This window comes from Malaya genurostris, chromosome 3, assembly GCF_030247185.1.
Source record: "Malaya genurostris strain Urasoe2022 chromosome 3, Malgen_1.1, whole genome shotgun sequence".
NCBI classification, from domain to species: Eukaryota; Metazoa; Arthropoda; class Insecta; order Diptera; family Culicidae; genus Malaya; species Malaya genurostris.
Window position 1 is genome coordinate 7,923,452 of NC_080572.1, and position 16,218 is coordinate 7,939,669.

Below are 16,218 nucleotides of genomic sequence, written 5' to 3' on the forward strand. Positions count from 1 at the left end.
GTCATCACCGAGAACTTCTTCTTCTTCTTCCTTTCTGGTTGGCGTCACCTCACTTGAGATGACGCCGAATTGATGGCACAGCAACTAAGGCTATATTGCCAGTTAATTTTCGTTTATAGTCCAGTGGACTTTCTTTTCACTTGACTACAAGCGAAAATCTCGCTGTGTGGCTGCGTCGAATCGTCAAAGTACGGCTGAAAATCCTTTCTTTCTTGCGAAATACTCGAATTTTCCCCGGACTAACACGATGCAACGTGCTCACCCGTTGAGAGTTTCACCGGAAGTGATCACCGAGAACGGTTTTCATAACATTGTTTGAAAAGCCGATTCATCTTCTTATGGAGAACACTCCATGTGAAATTGCAGCCTTTACAAGTATACCAAACTCCTTTAGGCCAAGCTATTTTCCAGTCGACGTTTCAGAAACGTTGAGGCTATCGAGCAATACACTCTCGACAAGTTCACTATTCTATTCACAGATCTATTTGTAATTACCAAACATTTCCTTAGTTGGTTTGCAATTTTGGATGTTTTAAGCGGATATAAATATCACAGCATATTTTTTTCCTGCGGATTTAAATATCAAAGCGCTCAAGTTATTTATAAAAAAATAATAGAGAACCTAAGTTTTTGATCGAAGCTATTCTAAATATTTTCAATTATTTGGATAGTAGCTCATAACGTGCCGTCATCATAAAAAATACATTGTAATGCACATTTTCTTATATTTTAGTGGTAAATAGAAAAAAACGACATCCTTAACAGCTATAGTAAGTCAATTTCCTCTTAAACATCAACTACGACTAAGTACTGGAACAAAAGAAAAAGGCAATGTCAGCTAGCTTAGGACACTGGGAAGCTGAGAATGGCGAAATAATCATCGATAGCCTTTCTATTGTTTACTGATTGGCACATTTTTTTTCATCTTAGAAATCATCATTCGTCGCTCTGCTGTAGAAGGCCCTCGAGAAAGAGGCCGGTCCGCGATGTACCAATCCGAAGCAGCCTCGTTTGTAGATCAGGATTACAGCCGCTGTTAGTGGAATTCCGGCCAGGACACCGATCAGCAGCCCGATCAAAAGCGCCCCATCATTCTGCGGATTATTGCCATATTTGTCTACACAACGCATCTGGCTGTGCTTATGTTCCAGGTCGATCATCGACAGGCCGGCCATTTGTTTGGGAGTCGCACAACTGATGGAAAAGTGATAATCAGTTAGATTAAAACCGATAAACCCGGTTTATGCCGTATGACACTTACACAACATTGTTCATAACATTTGGTGTAGTTTTCTCGATCAGTGGCAGCAGCGTTTCGACGATCCACTGGTTATGACAATCGCAGTCCCACGGGTTCACCCGAATGTCAACCACTTCCATATCGTCCCACCGGGCCAACAATTGGGCATCCAAAGAACTAAGATTGTTATTGTGCAGATAGAGTTTCTTGACACGGGGCCAATCCTTACGAGCCGGATCGTCGGGATCTTCACGGACGAAGGCATCGGCACTGAAATACGTAAACTCAGGATTGTTGCAAATGTGGAGCTCCTGAAGGGCTATCAGTTTGCTGAAGGCCCCACGTCCGATGATCTTCAGTGGTGTTATGTAGGACATGCTCAGATATTCGAGAAATTTGAGCGATGGAAATACACTGAAAGGATTGCAAAACATTTGTTTGTTTTAGAATAGTCTCAAATTGATAATTTGAATACTCACTGATCACCCTGGATGTTATCGATTGGATTTTCGTCCAAACTAAGCCACTTCAAGTTGGTCGCGTAGTCGAGAGCCTGTGGAATCGTCGTCAGCAGGTTACCGGTTAAGTTGAGGTACTGCAGTCCTTGCGGAGCATTGAAGATGTAAACTGGAATGTCATTCAGTTCCATGTAGCTCAAATCAAGTGAACGCAACGTTTTCACACTGGCAATGGCCGTTTCGCTCAGCTGATCGATCACCTTGAACACGTTGTTCACTAGGCTCAATTCCTCTAGATTTGGTAGATGCTCGAACACGTCCTGATCTAACGAGTGCAGTTGATTGTAGCCCAATCGAAGAACCTTCAATTTCTCCATCGGAAGATATTCGTCCGGATTGTAGCTACCCTCGAAAATCTCCGGAATGAGGCTTTTAGCTGTGAGCATATTATACGACAAGTCCAGCACCTCTAAATTATTCAAATTAAAGAATGCCTTTTTGGCGATAACAGATATGTTGTTGTGGCTCAGGTCCAATATTTTCACGTCGAAAACAGGAAACTGCGGCACTTCGGCCAGCCCGTTATGATCCAGTAGCATAATTTCCGTAGCGATACCGCTTTCATTTAGGCTTGTCCAATCGCTCATGTTGAATAGCTTGTACAGCTGGGCCGAGGAGCAGTTAAAGGTCCTCTGGGCAGCATCGCAAGTGCACTGCGTGCAAAGCTTATTCGTTTGTTGCTTATTGCCATCATCCTGCGGAACATCTTTGGTTTGTGCGTTGTCATCCGAAGTAGAGTTCGAGGTGGCCTGATGTAAAAAGAAAAAAATCAGATAGGGTTTGCACGAACATGACATTACCTCTAAAAATTCACTGAATGAACATCATTTGACAGTTAACTATGGTTTGTTTACTTGTTCATTCTAATTTGAATACGTGCCATTAGGTTTTTTACCGTCACTGCTATTCTCAATCGGATGAAAACATTTTGACAGTTCAGTCCGAACCAACTTCGGCTATTCCGAACATCTGAATCCGGTTTCGGACGAATTGGAAATGGTGATTAAAAACTACAAAAAGGATCTCACTCATTTTTCTTCAAGATGGAAAAATCGATTTTCCCAAACTTATAGGTTCAAAAGAAAAGTCTTACAGTTTCATACGGAATTGCTTAATTTGTTGTGGATACAACTTCCGGTTCCGGAACTACATGCTAAACCGGATTTGAAGAGTTTGTTAGATTAAGTCCGACCAAACTTTCCAATTTCTATTCAATGGACAGTTGTTTTTGCGAATTCCGCAGTAATATTTATGATGTTATGAGTAATATGAGAAAGGCATCATTACACCACTAGGTGGATTAAAATGGGTTTTCATATTATACATTATATTCTACATACTACAGCAGAATTCATCAAACTACTACAAATCAAAAAATGTTTAGAAACCAGTTGGGTGACTTCTATATGCTACATTTGAATTGAAGTTATTGAAAATAGATTCAATCATATATTGAGAAATTAAGTGAGCTAAATTTTAAATATTTTGACCACTATTTCCGGTACTTCAGGAACCGAAAATTTGATATCAGTACGGTTAAATTCGTATCATTCTATCATTAAATAATATGAACTCCAAACTGAAACAGTTTTAAGACCAATTTAAAAAAATTTTCCATTTTCCTTCGCCTTCGACTTGTATGGCAGTTCATATGGCGATATAGTGATTTTCACTGTCGGCTAGAAAAGATTGCGATGCGATAAGATAGCGACAAGCCGCAAAGATAGCGAAACTGTCATTTGCATCGATTCAACCCCTTCGAGACCACAAGCCAGAAAAAAATATTTTTTAAATTGACCGTTACAATGACTATTTTTTTTATTTATTATTAAGAAAACTTCAGTCATAATGAATTCATATTGATAATGCGTATGTGGCAGATTACGGATACAACTTGCACGGATTTTTTAAGCGTTTGTTATTTATTTGACATAATGTACGATTCAGACGATCCGCCTCCTTCCGTCACCGCCACCGGAACGTCAGCTTCCGTCAAAATTAGTTTAATACTTTCTTTATCGGAACGTTCACACGCTCCGTCCGTCAAGACGTTCCGTGACGGTGACGTTACGTGTGAATGGCTCCATAAGAATGCATGTAATTAATGTTGACGGTGCCAATGGCGGAGATTGACTGTGGCAAAAGGAGACGGATCGTCTGAATCGTACATAATGATTATTTTGTGTTTAGTATTTTCCCTTTTCATTTATATTTTGTATTAATCGACGCCTTGGTTTTCAAAACCTCGTGCTTTATTCGATTGTGCTCTTTGTCTACTCTAATAAGTTGGTCGTCTTTGACAGATATACATTTGTTTATGCCTTCGATGAACAATGAAATAACAATTGTCGCTAAGGAATTTTACCAGTTGAAAATGCAATTGGCCTCAATCCAACAGCCGATTAATTTTTCTTTTGGCTCTAATGCTAGTTAATTTCAATACAACAGACAGCGAAGGGGTTAGAACAACTGTCTAATTTTCTGGCAGCGATGCCAGGTGAAATTTTAGGCGACTGCGTATTAGAAATGGTCCTATGCGACTTCAATATTTAGAAGTATGACGAAAAAACCAAACAAAAACCCTACAGTCATTAAAATGGACGATTGTTTATGAAAATTTCGAAAATCTGCGGCTTAATTGCAAAGTCTGCTAACAAACGAAATTGCAAATTTACATACCAATCTGCAAACCTGGCATCAGTGGTTCTGACGATCATTATTTCGCTATCCTGCGACGATTCCGTCGCATTCTATGTCCAGCTGAAAACCATTATATATTCAATAAGGCACACTGCCTTAGCTCTACAGGGTCCGGCACTCGAAGTGTAACCAATTAAAAAGGCCATAAATTCAGTTTGAAAAATTACTTTTACTTAATTCAAAGTACAAAATGTGTAAAAATAATACAAAATTCAGAATCAATTCACTTTTACTCGATATGACCACCTTTTGCCTTGACTATGGCTTTGAGACGGTCAAAAAACGAATCGCAAGCTGCCGAATGTGACTTGCAGATATTTAGGCCCACTCGCGGACAATAACTTTTTTCAGCGCCTCGAGACTGGTGTATCTTTTAGTTCGGACTTTGCTCTCCAAAATGGCTCAAAGAGAATAATCCATTGGATTCGCATCTGGTGAATTCGAGAGCCATTGTGTGGACGTGATGAAGTTCGGAACGTTGTTTTTCAGCCATTCTTGGTTCACTCGAGCTTTGTGAGACGGTGCCGAGTCCTGCTGAAACGTCCATGGTCTGCCACCGAAATGTTTGTCTGCCCACGGCTTCAAAGCAACCTCCAGAATACTTTCCCGATAATATGTCGCATTTACCTTGACGCCAGGCTCGATGAAAACGATTGGAGAGCGCCCATCTGCGGTTACAGCGGCCCAAACCATTATCTGTTGCGGGTGCTGCCTCCTGGTGGCCAATCGATGACTCAAATTCTCGTTTTGAGAGTTTACGAATTGCTCAATTGGAAAAATTTTCTCGTCAGAAAATACAATGTTCGGAAATTGACCGCTTTCGGTCAAACGAAGCAACTCCTTCGCTCTCTCAAGTCAAGATTTTTTTTCGCGTTCACTTTTGGCAAAATGCTTTCTTGCGCTTGTAAACAATACAACTCCGAACTGTCATTTAGCAAATTTCTAGAGAGCTGATGCCCGTGCGTCAGCTGCGCGAGCGGTCTGAAGTTGGTTACACTTCGAGTGCCGGACCCTGTAAGATGCCGAGAGTAAAACATGGACTTGGAAAAAATTCAGTAAATTTCTATGACTCTAACAGTTCTTTTATTTGAAACTGATTTTATGAAAATTAGTGTTTATTTAGTCATAGACTATCTTTATATTATCTTTATATATTGTCCCGGGTTGGCGGTTCAATGCATAGGGCACTGGTTCTACAAACCAGTTGTCGTATGTTCGAGCCCCGACCTGGAAGGATTCGTAGTGTCAGTAGAATCGTAGCACCAGCCATGCAATGGTTCTGTACACTATGAATCGGCTGCGAAGTCTGTTGAAGCAGAAGGTCAAATTTCACTACAGGAATGTAGTACCAAGGTTTTGCTATCTTTATATTGAGAATTTGCTACTAATCACATGGTTACTTTTGAAATAATATTCTAAATTTACAGTTTTATACTAAGCACCCTATCTCCGGAACCGGAAGTTGAATCAAAATAAAAATCGAGAAATTCTTATCACATCTGAAGACCTCTCAGTTGAATCTAAGATCGTAAATTCGGCTGAGCCATTTTCGAAAAAAGTGACTGACATTATGTTCATATCACCCTGCAATACCAGAACCGGAAGACGGATCCAAATGAAATTAGGGAACTTTGTATGCAACCGTAAGACCTTTCATTTGAAATTTTGAAAATCGGTTAAGCTATTTACGAGAAAATTGAGTGATATCACAGATAACAGATTTACAGGCTCGAGCATAATTTTCAAAATTCTGTGTAAATTTCAAGTTTACTATACGTTGGAAATACTACTGCAACCTACTCGACTATTCACCGCAATCTTTCAAAACGTTCCGGAACGATAACCAAATCCACGCTGAATGAGAAAATTTTACGCACAGTTCATATGTCAGCCTGTATATCTGTTTTCTGTGGTGATATTATTTTAATTTTTTGGTGCATAATTCCGGAAATAAAACTATAAATCCGGTATGAAACTATAAGACGTTTCATTTGAATCGTAGTTTGTGAAAATCGGTTCAACTATCTCCGAGAATCTCCCGCCCATATCTACTAACCACCAAATATAGTTTCTGGAGTCACTACCAGCTTTTCCAGGAAACCGTTTGAGTTTGAGGTCTTAAAATGATGTTATTATCAGTGTGCTAGAAAGGTGAAGCATAGTTGCCAATTCATCGTACCGGACAGTCAGTGTCTTTTTATCTTTTTTTTAATTTTTAGATTGCTTACAAAACTCTTCAAATTATTAGCTCAGCCAGCCAGAATGAATCAGTGGCTACGATGCATAATGTGTCAGTGCAGCGTAAAAAGTCAACACGAATAGTAATGATAGCGCTGTAAACATCGATTACTTGTTCGGATGGAGATGTAATGCAGTACTGAGAACTGCGCAGCCATTTATTTCACCAATGTAGAAGATGACAGTTCTAGCTCACAACTTCTACGAAATTCCTATTGTGATCGTATGTCCTGTAATATACAGTTCTGTAAACGTATTTTTTCTGAGAAATTAAACGCATTACTGGGAAACGGATGATATCAACGAAATCAACACGCTGAAAGTGTGTTGTTTCAGTTCATTTCGCACTTCAGTCTAGGCCCTTGGTTATAAGCGATAACAAGGAATCGTATAGCGATTCTATCATATCTTATCATAAGCAATCGTTATCGAGCTTAATTCAAAATGAGTATGGCGAAAGGGTTTGATATCAATAAAATCGAAACGGAATGACTTTAACGGTGATTCAAAACTTACATTTTTGGTTTGTCCGTCTTCCGCGGCCAAGACTAATCCGGTACATATAGCTAACACTAAGATACTGCTACGAATTTTCATTATTGCTTCACACCGCTATTAAATCATAACATACAGCAGCACTAGTTCTGCTATTTACACTTATTGAAACCGTAATTTTCCTAACAATTCTTCTGGGGAGAGCAATGATTCACTGACGTCTTCACTAACAGGTGCACTAATTAATCTCACCCAGTTCCAGTAATATCCACAGTCGAAATGAGCGATCCAAGTTCGCCAATCGCATTATACCTGGATCGGACAGAAACCTCGGTCGATGATAACAGGGCATCCTTATCTTATCTCCAAGGGGTAGGTATCCATTCGCTTTTTTCCGTAGTTATTCGTGCAGTGACTAAAACACTAGTATGCAACTGAAATGTAGAACGTACATTTTCTCAATTTGAATGTGCGCCGCACAGCATCGACATCGACGTTGAGACGCGCCTTTGTTTCTCTGTTGTATCCACTGTAGCACCAATAGTCATAGCATGCAGGCGTACAATCGTTAACTGTTTTGCGAATGAATTGATCATCGGAACTTGCGACAGCCGCGAAATCAAACCCGCTCTGATCGACCGCGAAGCGCATTTTTTTGCGTAAGTTTTAACTAGAACTTGTACTAAGACCCGTCGCACCGTAGTTCAATCAGCTGTGATCGTCATTCCGGCATATGCGCCGATCGCATAATCAACTAATTGTAAACAGAGCACGGTCGTAGTGCCGCCGCGACTTAGTAGGCCGGTTTAACTACCGCCGAACGAAGTGAACGATGGATGTCAAATTCGTGCCCAGCTTGAGAGTTTGACGGCACCTTGCTGCTGCTGGCGGCGGCGGCGACGACGACGACAACAACGACGCTGCTGTCGCTGTACAAGTTTTCAAGGCCAACCAGGTCTGCTGCAGGTAGGTATGCAATGCGAAACGACTGATAGGGCATAAGAATAACAGTTGCATGTGTCCGATTTGACAGGTTCTACGAACCATGTGCGGAATTGGTCATCGAATAAACCTCGAGCAATATAGCAACGCAAAGTCAAGTATACCCGCTTATTTGACTATATTTGTAAACATTCAACCTATAGCAACACACCCTGCATTACTAACATCTAAATTCGAACTGGAATAGTTGGCTGCTGCAATTGAACATTCGGGTTCGATCAACTGTCGATCCGATGACGTGAAGGTCTGCCCACGTGTCTAACTTAAACAGCATTAGTTCTTCTTTGGCGGTTTGTATCTAAATTATTTGAGGGTTACGTTTCCAATTCTGCGCCATTATAACAATCAACTGATACCAATCGTAGTAAAACAAAAAGTATTTCTAATCGACTAGGGTAATATAATCCTTAAAAGTCTCAGCTTCCCAATTCCTCATATAGGGTAACGGCTCCAGTAGTCATCTCATATACGAAAATCATTAGTTAGAGTGAGATCTGCTGTTCGATCGATTGAATAGATTGGATGAGATGAAAATAGGTGCATTCGCTTGGAGTCTTACAACTCGTTGTCTACTTATTTTTCGTTGACTCATGCAGATCGCTGCTGCCCAGAATAAAAAATGATCGTGTGTCGATCGCTTACTGAATATGAATAACTTTTCTAACGTTCATCCATCGTTTTGTTCTGTCGTGCAAAATATTAAAATTTATGTCCAGTCAAAGCTTGGACTTACGTGTTTTAAAAATTATCATCTAGAAAGAACACATGGGATCGTAAAAGCTCTTAGCAGCAGCTAATACTCGAAATATGAAACAGTGCTTGTAGTAGCAATTGAGACAAGTAGCTCAGTTCGATCCTGAAAAGCCAAAATGTAGGCAATGTGTTTCTATTCATGAAACGTTTCACACTACGATGAAACGTTTCAGATTTGCTCATTTTGATTTACAGAATTGGAAACGTTCAAATTATCCCATAAGAAACCTATTATTCAACTAATTAAAATTTATTCAGGACGTTCAGTCACAAGTGGTTTGGTAATTCCAAAAAAAAAATAAAAACTGCGATTTTGTTCAAATTTTTCGTGCGTCTTCACTATTATGGATCATTTGTTTATCATGGATGGATACTGAGATTTTTGAGAAAGGTGCGGGTCGGCGATTCAGAGTATATGGCGAAGACCTAACAAGCCAGATGTATGTTCAAGTCCTGACTTGGTAGAATTCTTAGTGTTCCTAGGGTTAAAGCACTGGCCATGCAACAATCCCGTACACTGCCGAATCGGCTGCGAAGCCTGTGCGGCAGTAGATCAAGTTCCACATCGGAATGTAGTTTGCTGACTTTTGCTTTGTTTTGGATATATTTTTGCAAGCACTTGCTTCCAATCGTTCTAACTCGAAATCAATCGTACAAAATCATATACAAGTAGAAATTGTAGGAAATCGATTGGAAACTCTACACTGAAAATCATTTCTACCTATTTGAGGAGAAATCACTCATTGTCCACCTCTTTTATAAGCTACCCAAAATTAGGTCGTTTCTGCTTAAACTTTGAGTTGATCGGTAAAAATGGGTAACGTGCTTTGTAATGGCATAACACTTGTACTAAATTTACATTCACCTATGTTTTGAAGCCATCACTCGTTACTTAAAATTGGAGAGATGCACTTTAGTTGATTTTGGGTAGGTTTTGACCCAAAATTAGATAGCGGCTGGTAAGAGTGTAGAAATATATGCACTGAACGAATCGTTAACCGCTTTTTCATTACCTTAATTGTGAAAAAAAGCGTAAATGCATCCGTTCAAAATTATTTTATTGTCAAGCTGACTGAAATATTTTTACTAATTGACCAAAATTGAGATAATGCCTTCGGTCATTTCCATGTTGGATTAATTCTGTTTTATTGATTGGCTAGTTCAATGACACAAATTTACTTTTTGTTTAAATGAATCGGATAGATTCTATTGTTTGAAGAATTTCAATGTTAATGCCTTACTCTATAAAAAGGTTATAAAATTTCTGGTTATGGACCCAACTAACCAAAAGTTCGGATAAAAGGGACTGATTTGGCTTAAGCAGCTCTCAAAGTTAATCAATAGCATTCTAAGCAGCCCATTTTTTAAGTAATTATCCACACTTGAAAGTTCGCGCGACGCAGCGGAACGAACTTCTAAGCTGCTTCTAGAATACATTGTTCAGTTTCTATGCAGCGAAAAAGTTCACGCGGAACTTGTTTTGTACTTCGAACTGTCAAAAATTGCCACGTGTTTCCTTAAGCAGCTAGAAAGTTAACGCGGAACTTGATCTGTACTTTCAAGTTCTCAAAAGTTCCGCGTGTACTCTTAAGCAGCAAGAAAGTGGACTTTTTAAGTAATTGTGGAACTTCTGGTTGCTTGGGGAGATATACTCGTATACGTAAAGTAACCGACAAAACGCACTACTTTCTCAGATATATCTCAACCGATTTGGAATAATTTGGGATCGTTTGAAATAATAATATGATTCAGGCAATTTTAGACTTTCAAATATAGTATAGTTCCGGATCAAGTATAAATGGATCATGGATCATCCACACTTTTTTCCATCCGTATAATTTCCTCGATGATGGTGTAAGCGTTAAGCTACACTTTTTTAGGTTACTCGATTCAATATGGAAATGTAAAGATTTATTGAAATTTTTTGTCAAAAATTAGCTCAACGAAAAAATTTTTATAATGAAATTATTTAAATAAGCCAAGACATGCATTATCACACCACTAGACGATCGAGCGATGTACGAAACTACCATTGTATAACAAGTTATGTCTTTGCATCGGCTTTAAGAAGCAATACCACAGAAAAAATAGTTTAAAAATTGTGCAAGACTGCTGCTATAGTAATAAGAAAACTCGAAGCGAACGTTCCTAATTTCATCTTACTCTTAAAGTCAATCTATCGGACAGAGACGGCAGATCTCACTCTAACTAATGGTTTTCGTATTAGGTTTTTTACCGTCTCTGCTAACCTCAATCGGATGAACACTTCTTGACAGTCCAGCAGTACTGTTTGTGAACAGAAATTTCTTTTGTTTGTTTATTGACAAATTGGATCAGACCATTTACGGTCCGTATCGCCTAAATAAAGTTTTAAAACATTTGTTCACGATTGAATACGGTTCGTTTTTGATATTTATTAAATAAAAGTAACTAGTTGCAAAGTGTAAAGATGATTGTTTGAGATGTGTTCTTCGATTTTTGTTTAAGCTTGTTTGTAAACAGTACCGCTGAACTGTCAAGGATGAATTCTTGTTCATTTGTGACGTCACGATAAAAAATCTAATATGAGATGTAACATGTGTAAACATTCCGCACAAAATATTTTTTTGTTACCATTGGTTTCAATGCCTCGTGGGATGATAAAATTACAAATAAATAAATTCTTAGTAATAATTTTAGGTGGTTTTACTGTCATATATTGAGATCACTTAGTATGCAGTAAAATTTATTAATATCATTAATATTATAACTTAAGGTTATATGTACATGAACAAACATTATCATGGTTACGACGCAGACTCCTGTTGCTCAGCTTCGGATAATAATTAAACTGAAACTGACGGTGAATTGAGCTCATCGAAAGGTCATATTTCAATGGTACATGAAAAATCACAAACCACTATATTTATCTTTGATTTAAGCACTTCATGCCAAATTTGTGTTCAAGATTTGCTTGCATGTAATTTTATGTACAGCATAAAGCTTGCATAAAGCATAAAGTTTGCGAATGTGTAACGTTTTTACCAGCCTGCGATTTTATTGAAAGCGATATAACTTTTCTCATTGTAAAGCGAGTTCTTGTAATTGAAATTGAAAATCAATCTTTAGTAATAAAGAATCAATTTTGATCCTTCCAATTCCGATGCTCATCTAACTTTGCATTTTATCCAAGTACGCTAAATCCTTGGGTTGTAACAGTTAGGATGAATTATTATAATATGCCGCTTTTAAGAAAATATTGAGAATATTCGAGAATGTGGCTATTTCATTGCAATAATACTACGAAACATATATTTTTAAATGATTCTGGTAGTTGCGATGAAAATTGATTTTTAAAATCACATTTTTCAAATTCTCAAATTTTTACATTTATATTAGACATAATGCTCCAGCAGCCGTGTAAAATTCTTCACAATAAACCAGTGCACAGTGGTTCAAAAGCGCAATTTCATACTCTTAATTGATAACTCATAGAAACGTGATTTTTGAGATACAGTATCTTAAGTAAAGTTGCTTAGAATGATTGACGCCATATTTCGACAAATTTTATTTTAGCTCCGAATCAATATAGGGGCTAAGTTACTTCGACAAAGTTGTACAAAAAGTTATTTCGAACAAATTTGCTGAAGATACTATTCCCGTAACTTGAGTGTAATTTATGATATAATGTATTTTCTGAAAAGGGTGTCTTAAAACCAGTTTTTGTAAGAAAACATATGTATTTTCAATTTATATGAGTTTTTCGTGGTCTACAAAGTTTTTCATTATTAATAACTACACAACTTTCTCAAATATACTATGCTGCTATCATTTCAGTTTAGTGAAATAGAGAAATTTTGCATGTTTTCTTTTACAAAATTCCAACTTATCTATCATCAAAAGGCGCAGAACGGTGCAGATGAGACTACTTATATATTAGTTATACTACTTCAAAAGAGCTTTCATACCGTGGTTGAATTACTCGTCTGTGATCGTCTGCAGGCGAGATATGTTCTTTTCAAATATCCTTGTCCTTGACATTTGCAATGATGTCGGATCAGATTTCATCAGTCTTAATCATTTCAGACCTTCAGGGAGAACTTCAAAGCTTCCCCCACGTGACTCAGGTTGGCAATCCACTCCATCATCCAGTCATTCACTTGTAAGATACCCTGATGCACTCCTTTCCCTCTCCTTTGTCGATGTACAATATAATATAATATAATATAATATAATATAATATAATATATTATAATATAATATAATATAATATAATATAATATAATATAATATAATATAATATAATATAATATAATATAATATAATATAATATAATATAATATAATATAATATAATATAATATGCTTCTGATATACGAGTTTCTCAAACACATTAATATACAAGTGTAATTTGTTACATCTGGCTTAGAAAGTTCCTCCTATTTATCGACGTTGTTTCAACTGTGGCTAAGAATAATCTTCACCTGCAGGTTCGACACTAACTTCCGCCGATTATCCCGATTCCTCATCTGTCCACCATCTTCATCGGAACTAACAAGATCTTTGTGCTGTCACTAACCTTTTCGCTTCCCCGCTCCCCGTCTCTTCACCGTCACGATGTCAACTAATTAGATCTCTGTCGTTTTAGTCATTTCATTCCCATATCCCCTTTTTACTCCGTTTTCCGCAATATTTACTTCGCTATTTTTTTTTTTTCATTTTCTTCTGTAACAACACCATCATCGCCCACGGAAACTTACCAACAGCATGCGGGCCACCCGCCGGGTATTCGTAACCTGGGGGTGTTTCCCGCGGACCCACACGGACCGAAGAATGCGGCCAACATGAACATTCACCAACGCCATATGGAAGACTCTCATGAAATATTCAATTCACCGGCCACTGCCGATCACCAGCTGAAGGCTGGATCTGCCAAAGTCAACCATTGCGACCCAAATATGACATTACTCAATGATACAACCCTAGTTTTAAGTTAGTCGTAAATTAAAATTAGTAAAAGCCATTGGCATCTTAGAGCTTAAGCAGTGTGCCTTAAACATTATATTCTTGAATAAAAAAAAAAATATAATATAATATAATATAATATAATATAATATAATATAATATAATATAATATAATATAATATAATATAATATAATATAATATAATATAATAATAATAATAATAATAATAATAATAATAATATACTATATTATAAAATATTTGTTAGTTTTATCAGTCACAAATAGAGTGCCCACAAGAGACCTTTTTTTGCTCGTTCAAGTCTTCTTTCTGGAGATGGAGTTCACCATTTTTTGCTCACGAATCCAACGATGGGGGCGGCATATTTTATTTTGCCCCGGACGCCAAATTTTCTCGGTACGCCAAATTGAACAAAATTGTTTGCCACACGGGAGTATGAAATTATGATGGTCATATTTTTCGAAGCCGGCCTGCACGAAGTGGGGTAATAAATTGTATAACAAAATATCAGCATGACGATAGGAATCAATACGCAAACTGGAAGCACATGTGGCCAGGCCGAAAAAGTTTCGCTAGCTTAATTTATTCATTCGTTATTTCGCTTAACTTTGCCGAACGGTCTAGCACTGTTCGTACGGAGTTGAGATCCTTCGTAACGACGCCGATCGGAAATAGAGGCTGGGTACTTTGGCAGTCGATTTTTTATGACCGAGTGCAATTTATATACTGTTTGTTGCTGCTGCTGTTGTTGCTTTTGCTATGAGCTGGCACGACTGGGCAGATTCATTCATTTCAAGAAGTAGGTACAAGTATATAAAATTTGCAATTTGTTCGGTTTTTATTGCAGACATGTGTTGTCCATCTGCTGTCGTGGTGCGCAAAAAAAACATTTCAGGCATTTGTAACCCGCCCGTCCCTCATGCGTTAGCTCTTGTGTTATGTCAAAGGAAAATGCGACGATCGAAGCAGGAAGTCTGAGCCGCAAATGGGTGTCAGGCCAACACGATGGAAAGGTCGATAAATGATTCTGCTTGAATGGTCCGTGGTCTGTCATTTGAACATGATGGACAATTATTTATTTTCTCAAACTTTCACATTAAACATTTGTGAGATTAGGATTTGGTTATTCGTCAAAAGCTGTCGCTAGGAACGATTCGTAATGAACCCTTCATGAAGATGCATAGTACCTACTGCTAAGCTATATAGCCGTAAAAAAGACACACACGTCCAAAATGTAATTCTCCGGCAAACAAAATGAAACCTGAAAAGGGATCAACCGCAACAAGTTACCAAAACAAATCGGAACAGAAAAGTCACCGAGCCTCAGAAACGTTCGGTGTCGCGATCACTCGCTCGCGAACAATTCGGGCGTCAAGTTTCCGGCCTGGCAGTCGGCATGGGGAATCCTTTCGATATTCGGATGCTGTTTCACGGTTCTACATCTGTTCGGTCGGGAGATCCGAACGATAGATAAAGAGCGTCAAAAGGAGAAGCGACTCTGCGTTCTTTATGGATTTAATAATCATTTTAATGAACCAGTTTTATCCCACTGAGCTCATCATTTAGTTGGCAGTGCACTTTGAAGCACGTTTGAAACACGAGTAACAATAAAGAAAAAAAAAGTTGATCCCAGAAAAAATCTGAAAAATATGACAACACACAGAAAAAATAATGCTTAATGAGCTACGGACGATAAATTTTCATAACTCGAAAAGCGATGCAGCGGCGATTAGCCCGTCCTACACACAGAGAAAAACAATTGTAAAAGTAAGTCAATCTTGGTTTTAAGCTACGATTTATTTTATTGAAATAGTGACAAAAGAAAATTTGATTTCATATAGCAAATATTGTTTTTCGAAACTACAAAATTAGATATTTGGTTTTCCTCAATGGATTAGTTCGTTTCAAAAAATATTTTAATATTTATAATGATTTGAATTTATTAACTTAGCAGTTGAAAAAAGGATAAGCTATGAATCTAAAATGATTAGTATCTCAACATATGCTTTATTTTTTGTTCAAATCATACATTTTTGTTTGTTATTAAGAAAAAAAGATTTCTTTTAAACTAATTTTCAACGTCATTTTTGGAAACTAATTTTATTTCTATTTTTATCCATTTCAAACAGTTAAATGCTTTCAACAGCAATTGGGGCATTTGATCGTGGGGCGATCGAACTTTTCACATGCCACACCTGGTATATTATAGTTTTTTATTGTATTAAATCAATTGTTGTTCCATCAGTCCGGTCAAGAACAAACATGGTTGAATCAACAAATACATTGCCGATAACATCAATAAAACTTTTG

General features: G+C 37.7%; 1 protein-coding gene across 1 annotated transcript; it reads right to left on the bottom strand.

Annotated features, from left to right (window-relative positions):
* Nucleotides 1-711: 711 nt before the first annotated feature.
* Nucleotides 712-7,711, bottom strand: LOC131436321 (leucine-rich repeat-containing protein 70-like). The gene is made up of 4 exons (XM_058604986.1): nucleotides 7,213-7,711; nucleotides 1,720-2,507; nucleotides 1,262-1,654; nucleotides 712-1,194 (listed from the first exon to the last, which is right to left on the bottom strand). The coding sequence occupies exons 1-4, from the start codon at nucleotides 7,291-7,293 to the stop codon at nucleotides 927-929; spliced, it is 1,530 nt and encodes a 509-aa protein (XP_058460969.1). The 5' UTR covers nucleotides 7,294-7,711; the 3' UTR covers nucleotides 712-926.
* Nucleotides 7,712-16,218: the final 8,507 nt, after the last annotated feature.

What these genes read in the sequence shown, in the direction of transcription:
- LOC131436321 (XM_058604986.1), bottom strand. Translation starts at nt 7,293, where the DNA reads ATGAAAATTCGTAGCAGTATCTTAGTGTTAGCTATATGTACCGGATTA. An exon ending in AAGACGGACAAACCAAAAAT is followed by an intron (nt 2,508 to 7,212) that starts GTAAGTTTTGAA and finishes TTTTTACATCAG; the next exon opens with GCCACCTCGAACTCTACTTC. An exon ending in GATAACATCCAGGGTGATCA is followed by an intron (nt 1,655 to 1,719) that starts GTGAGTATTCAA and finishes CAATCCTTTCAG; the next exon opens with TGTATTTCCATCGCTCAAAT.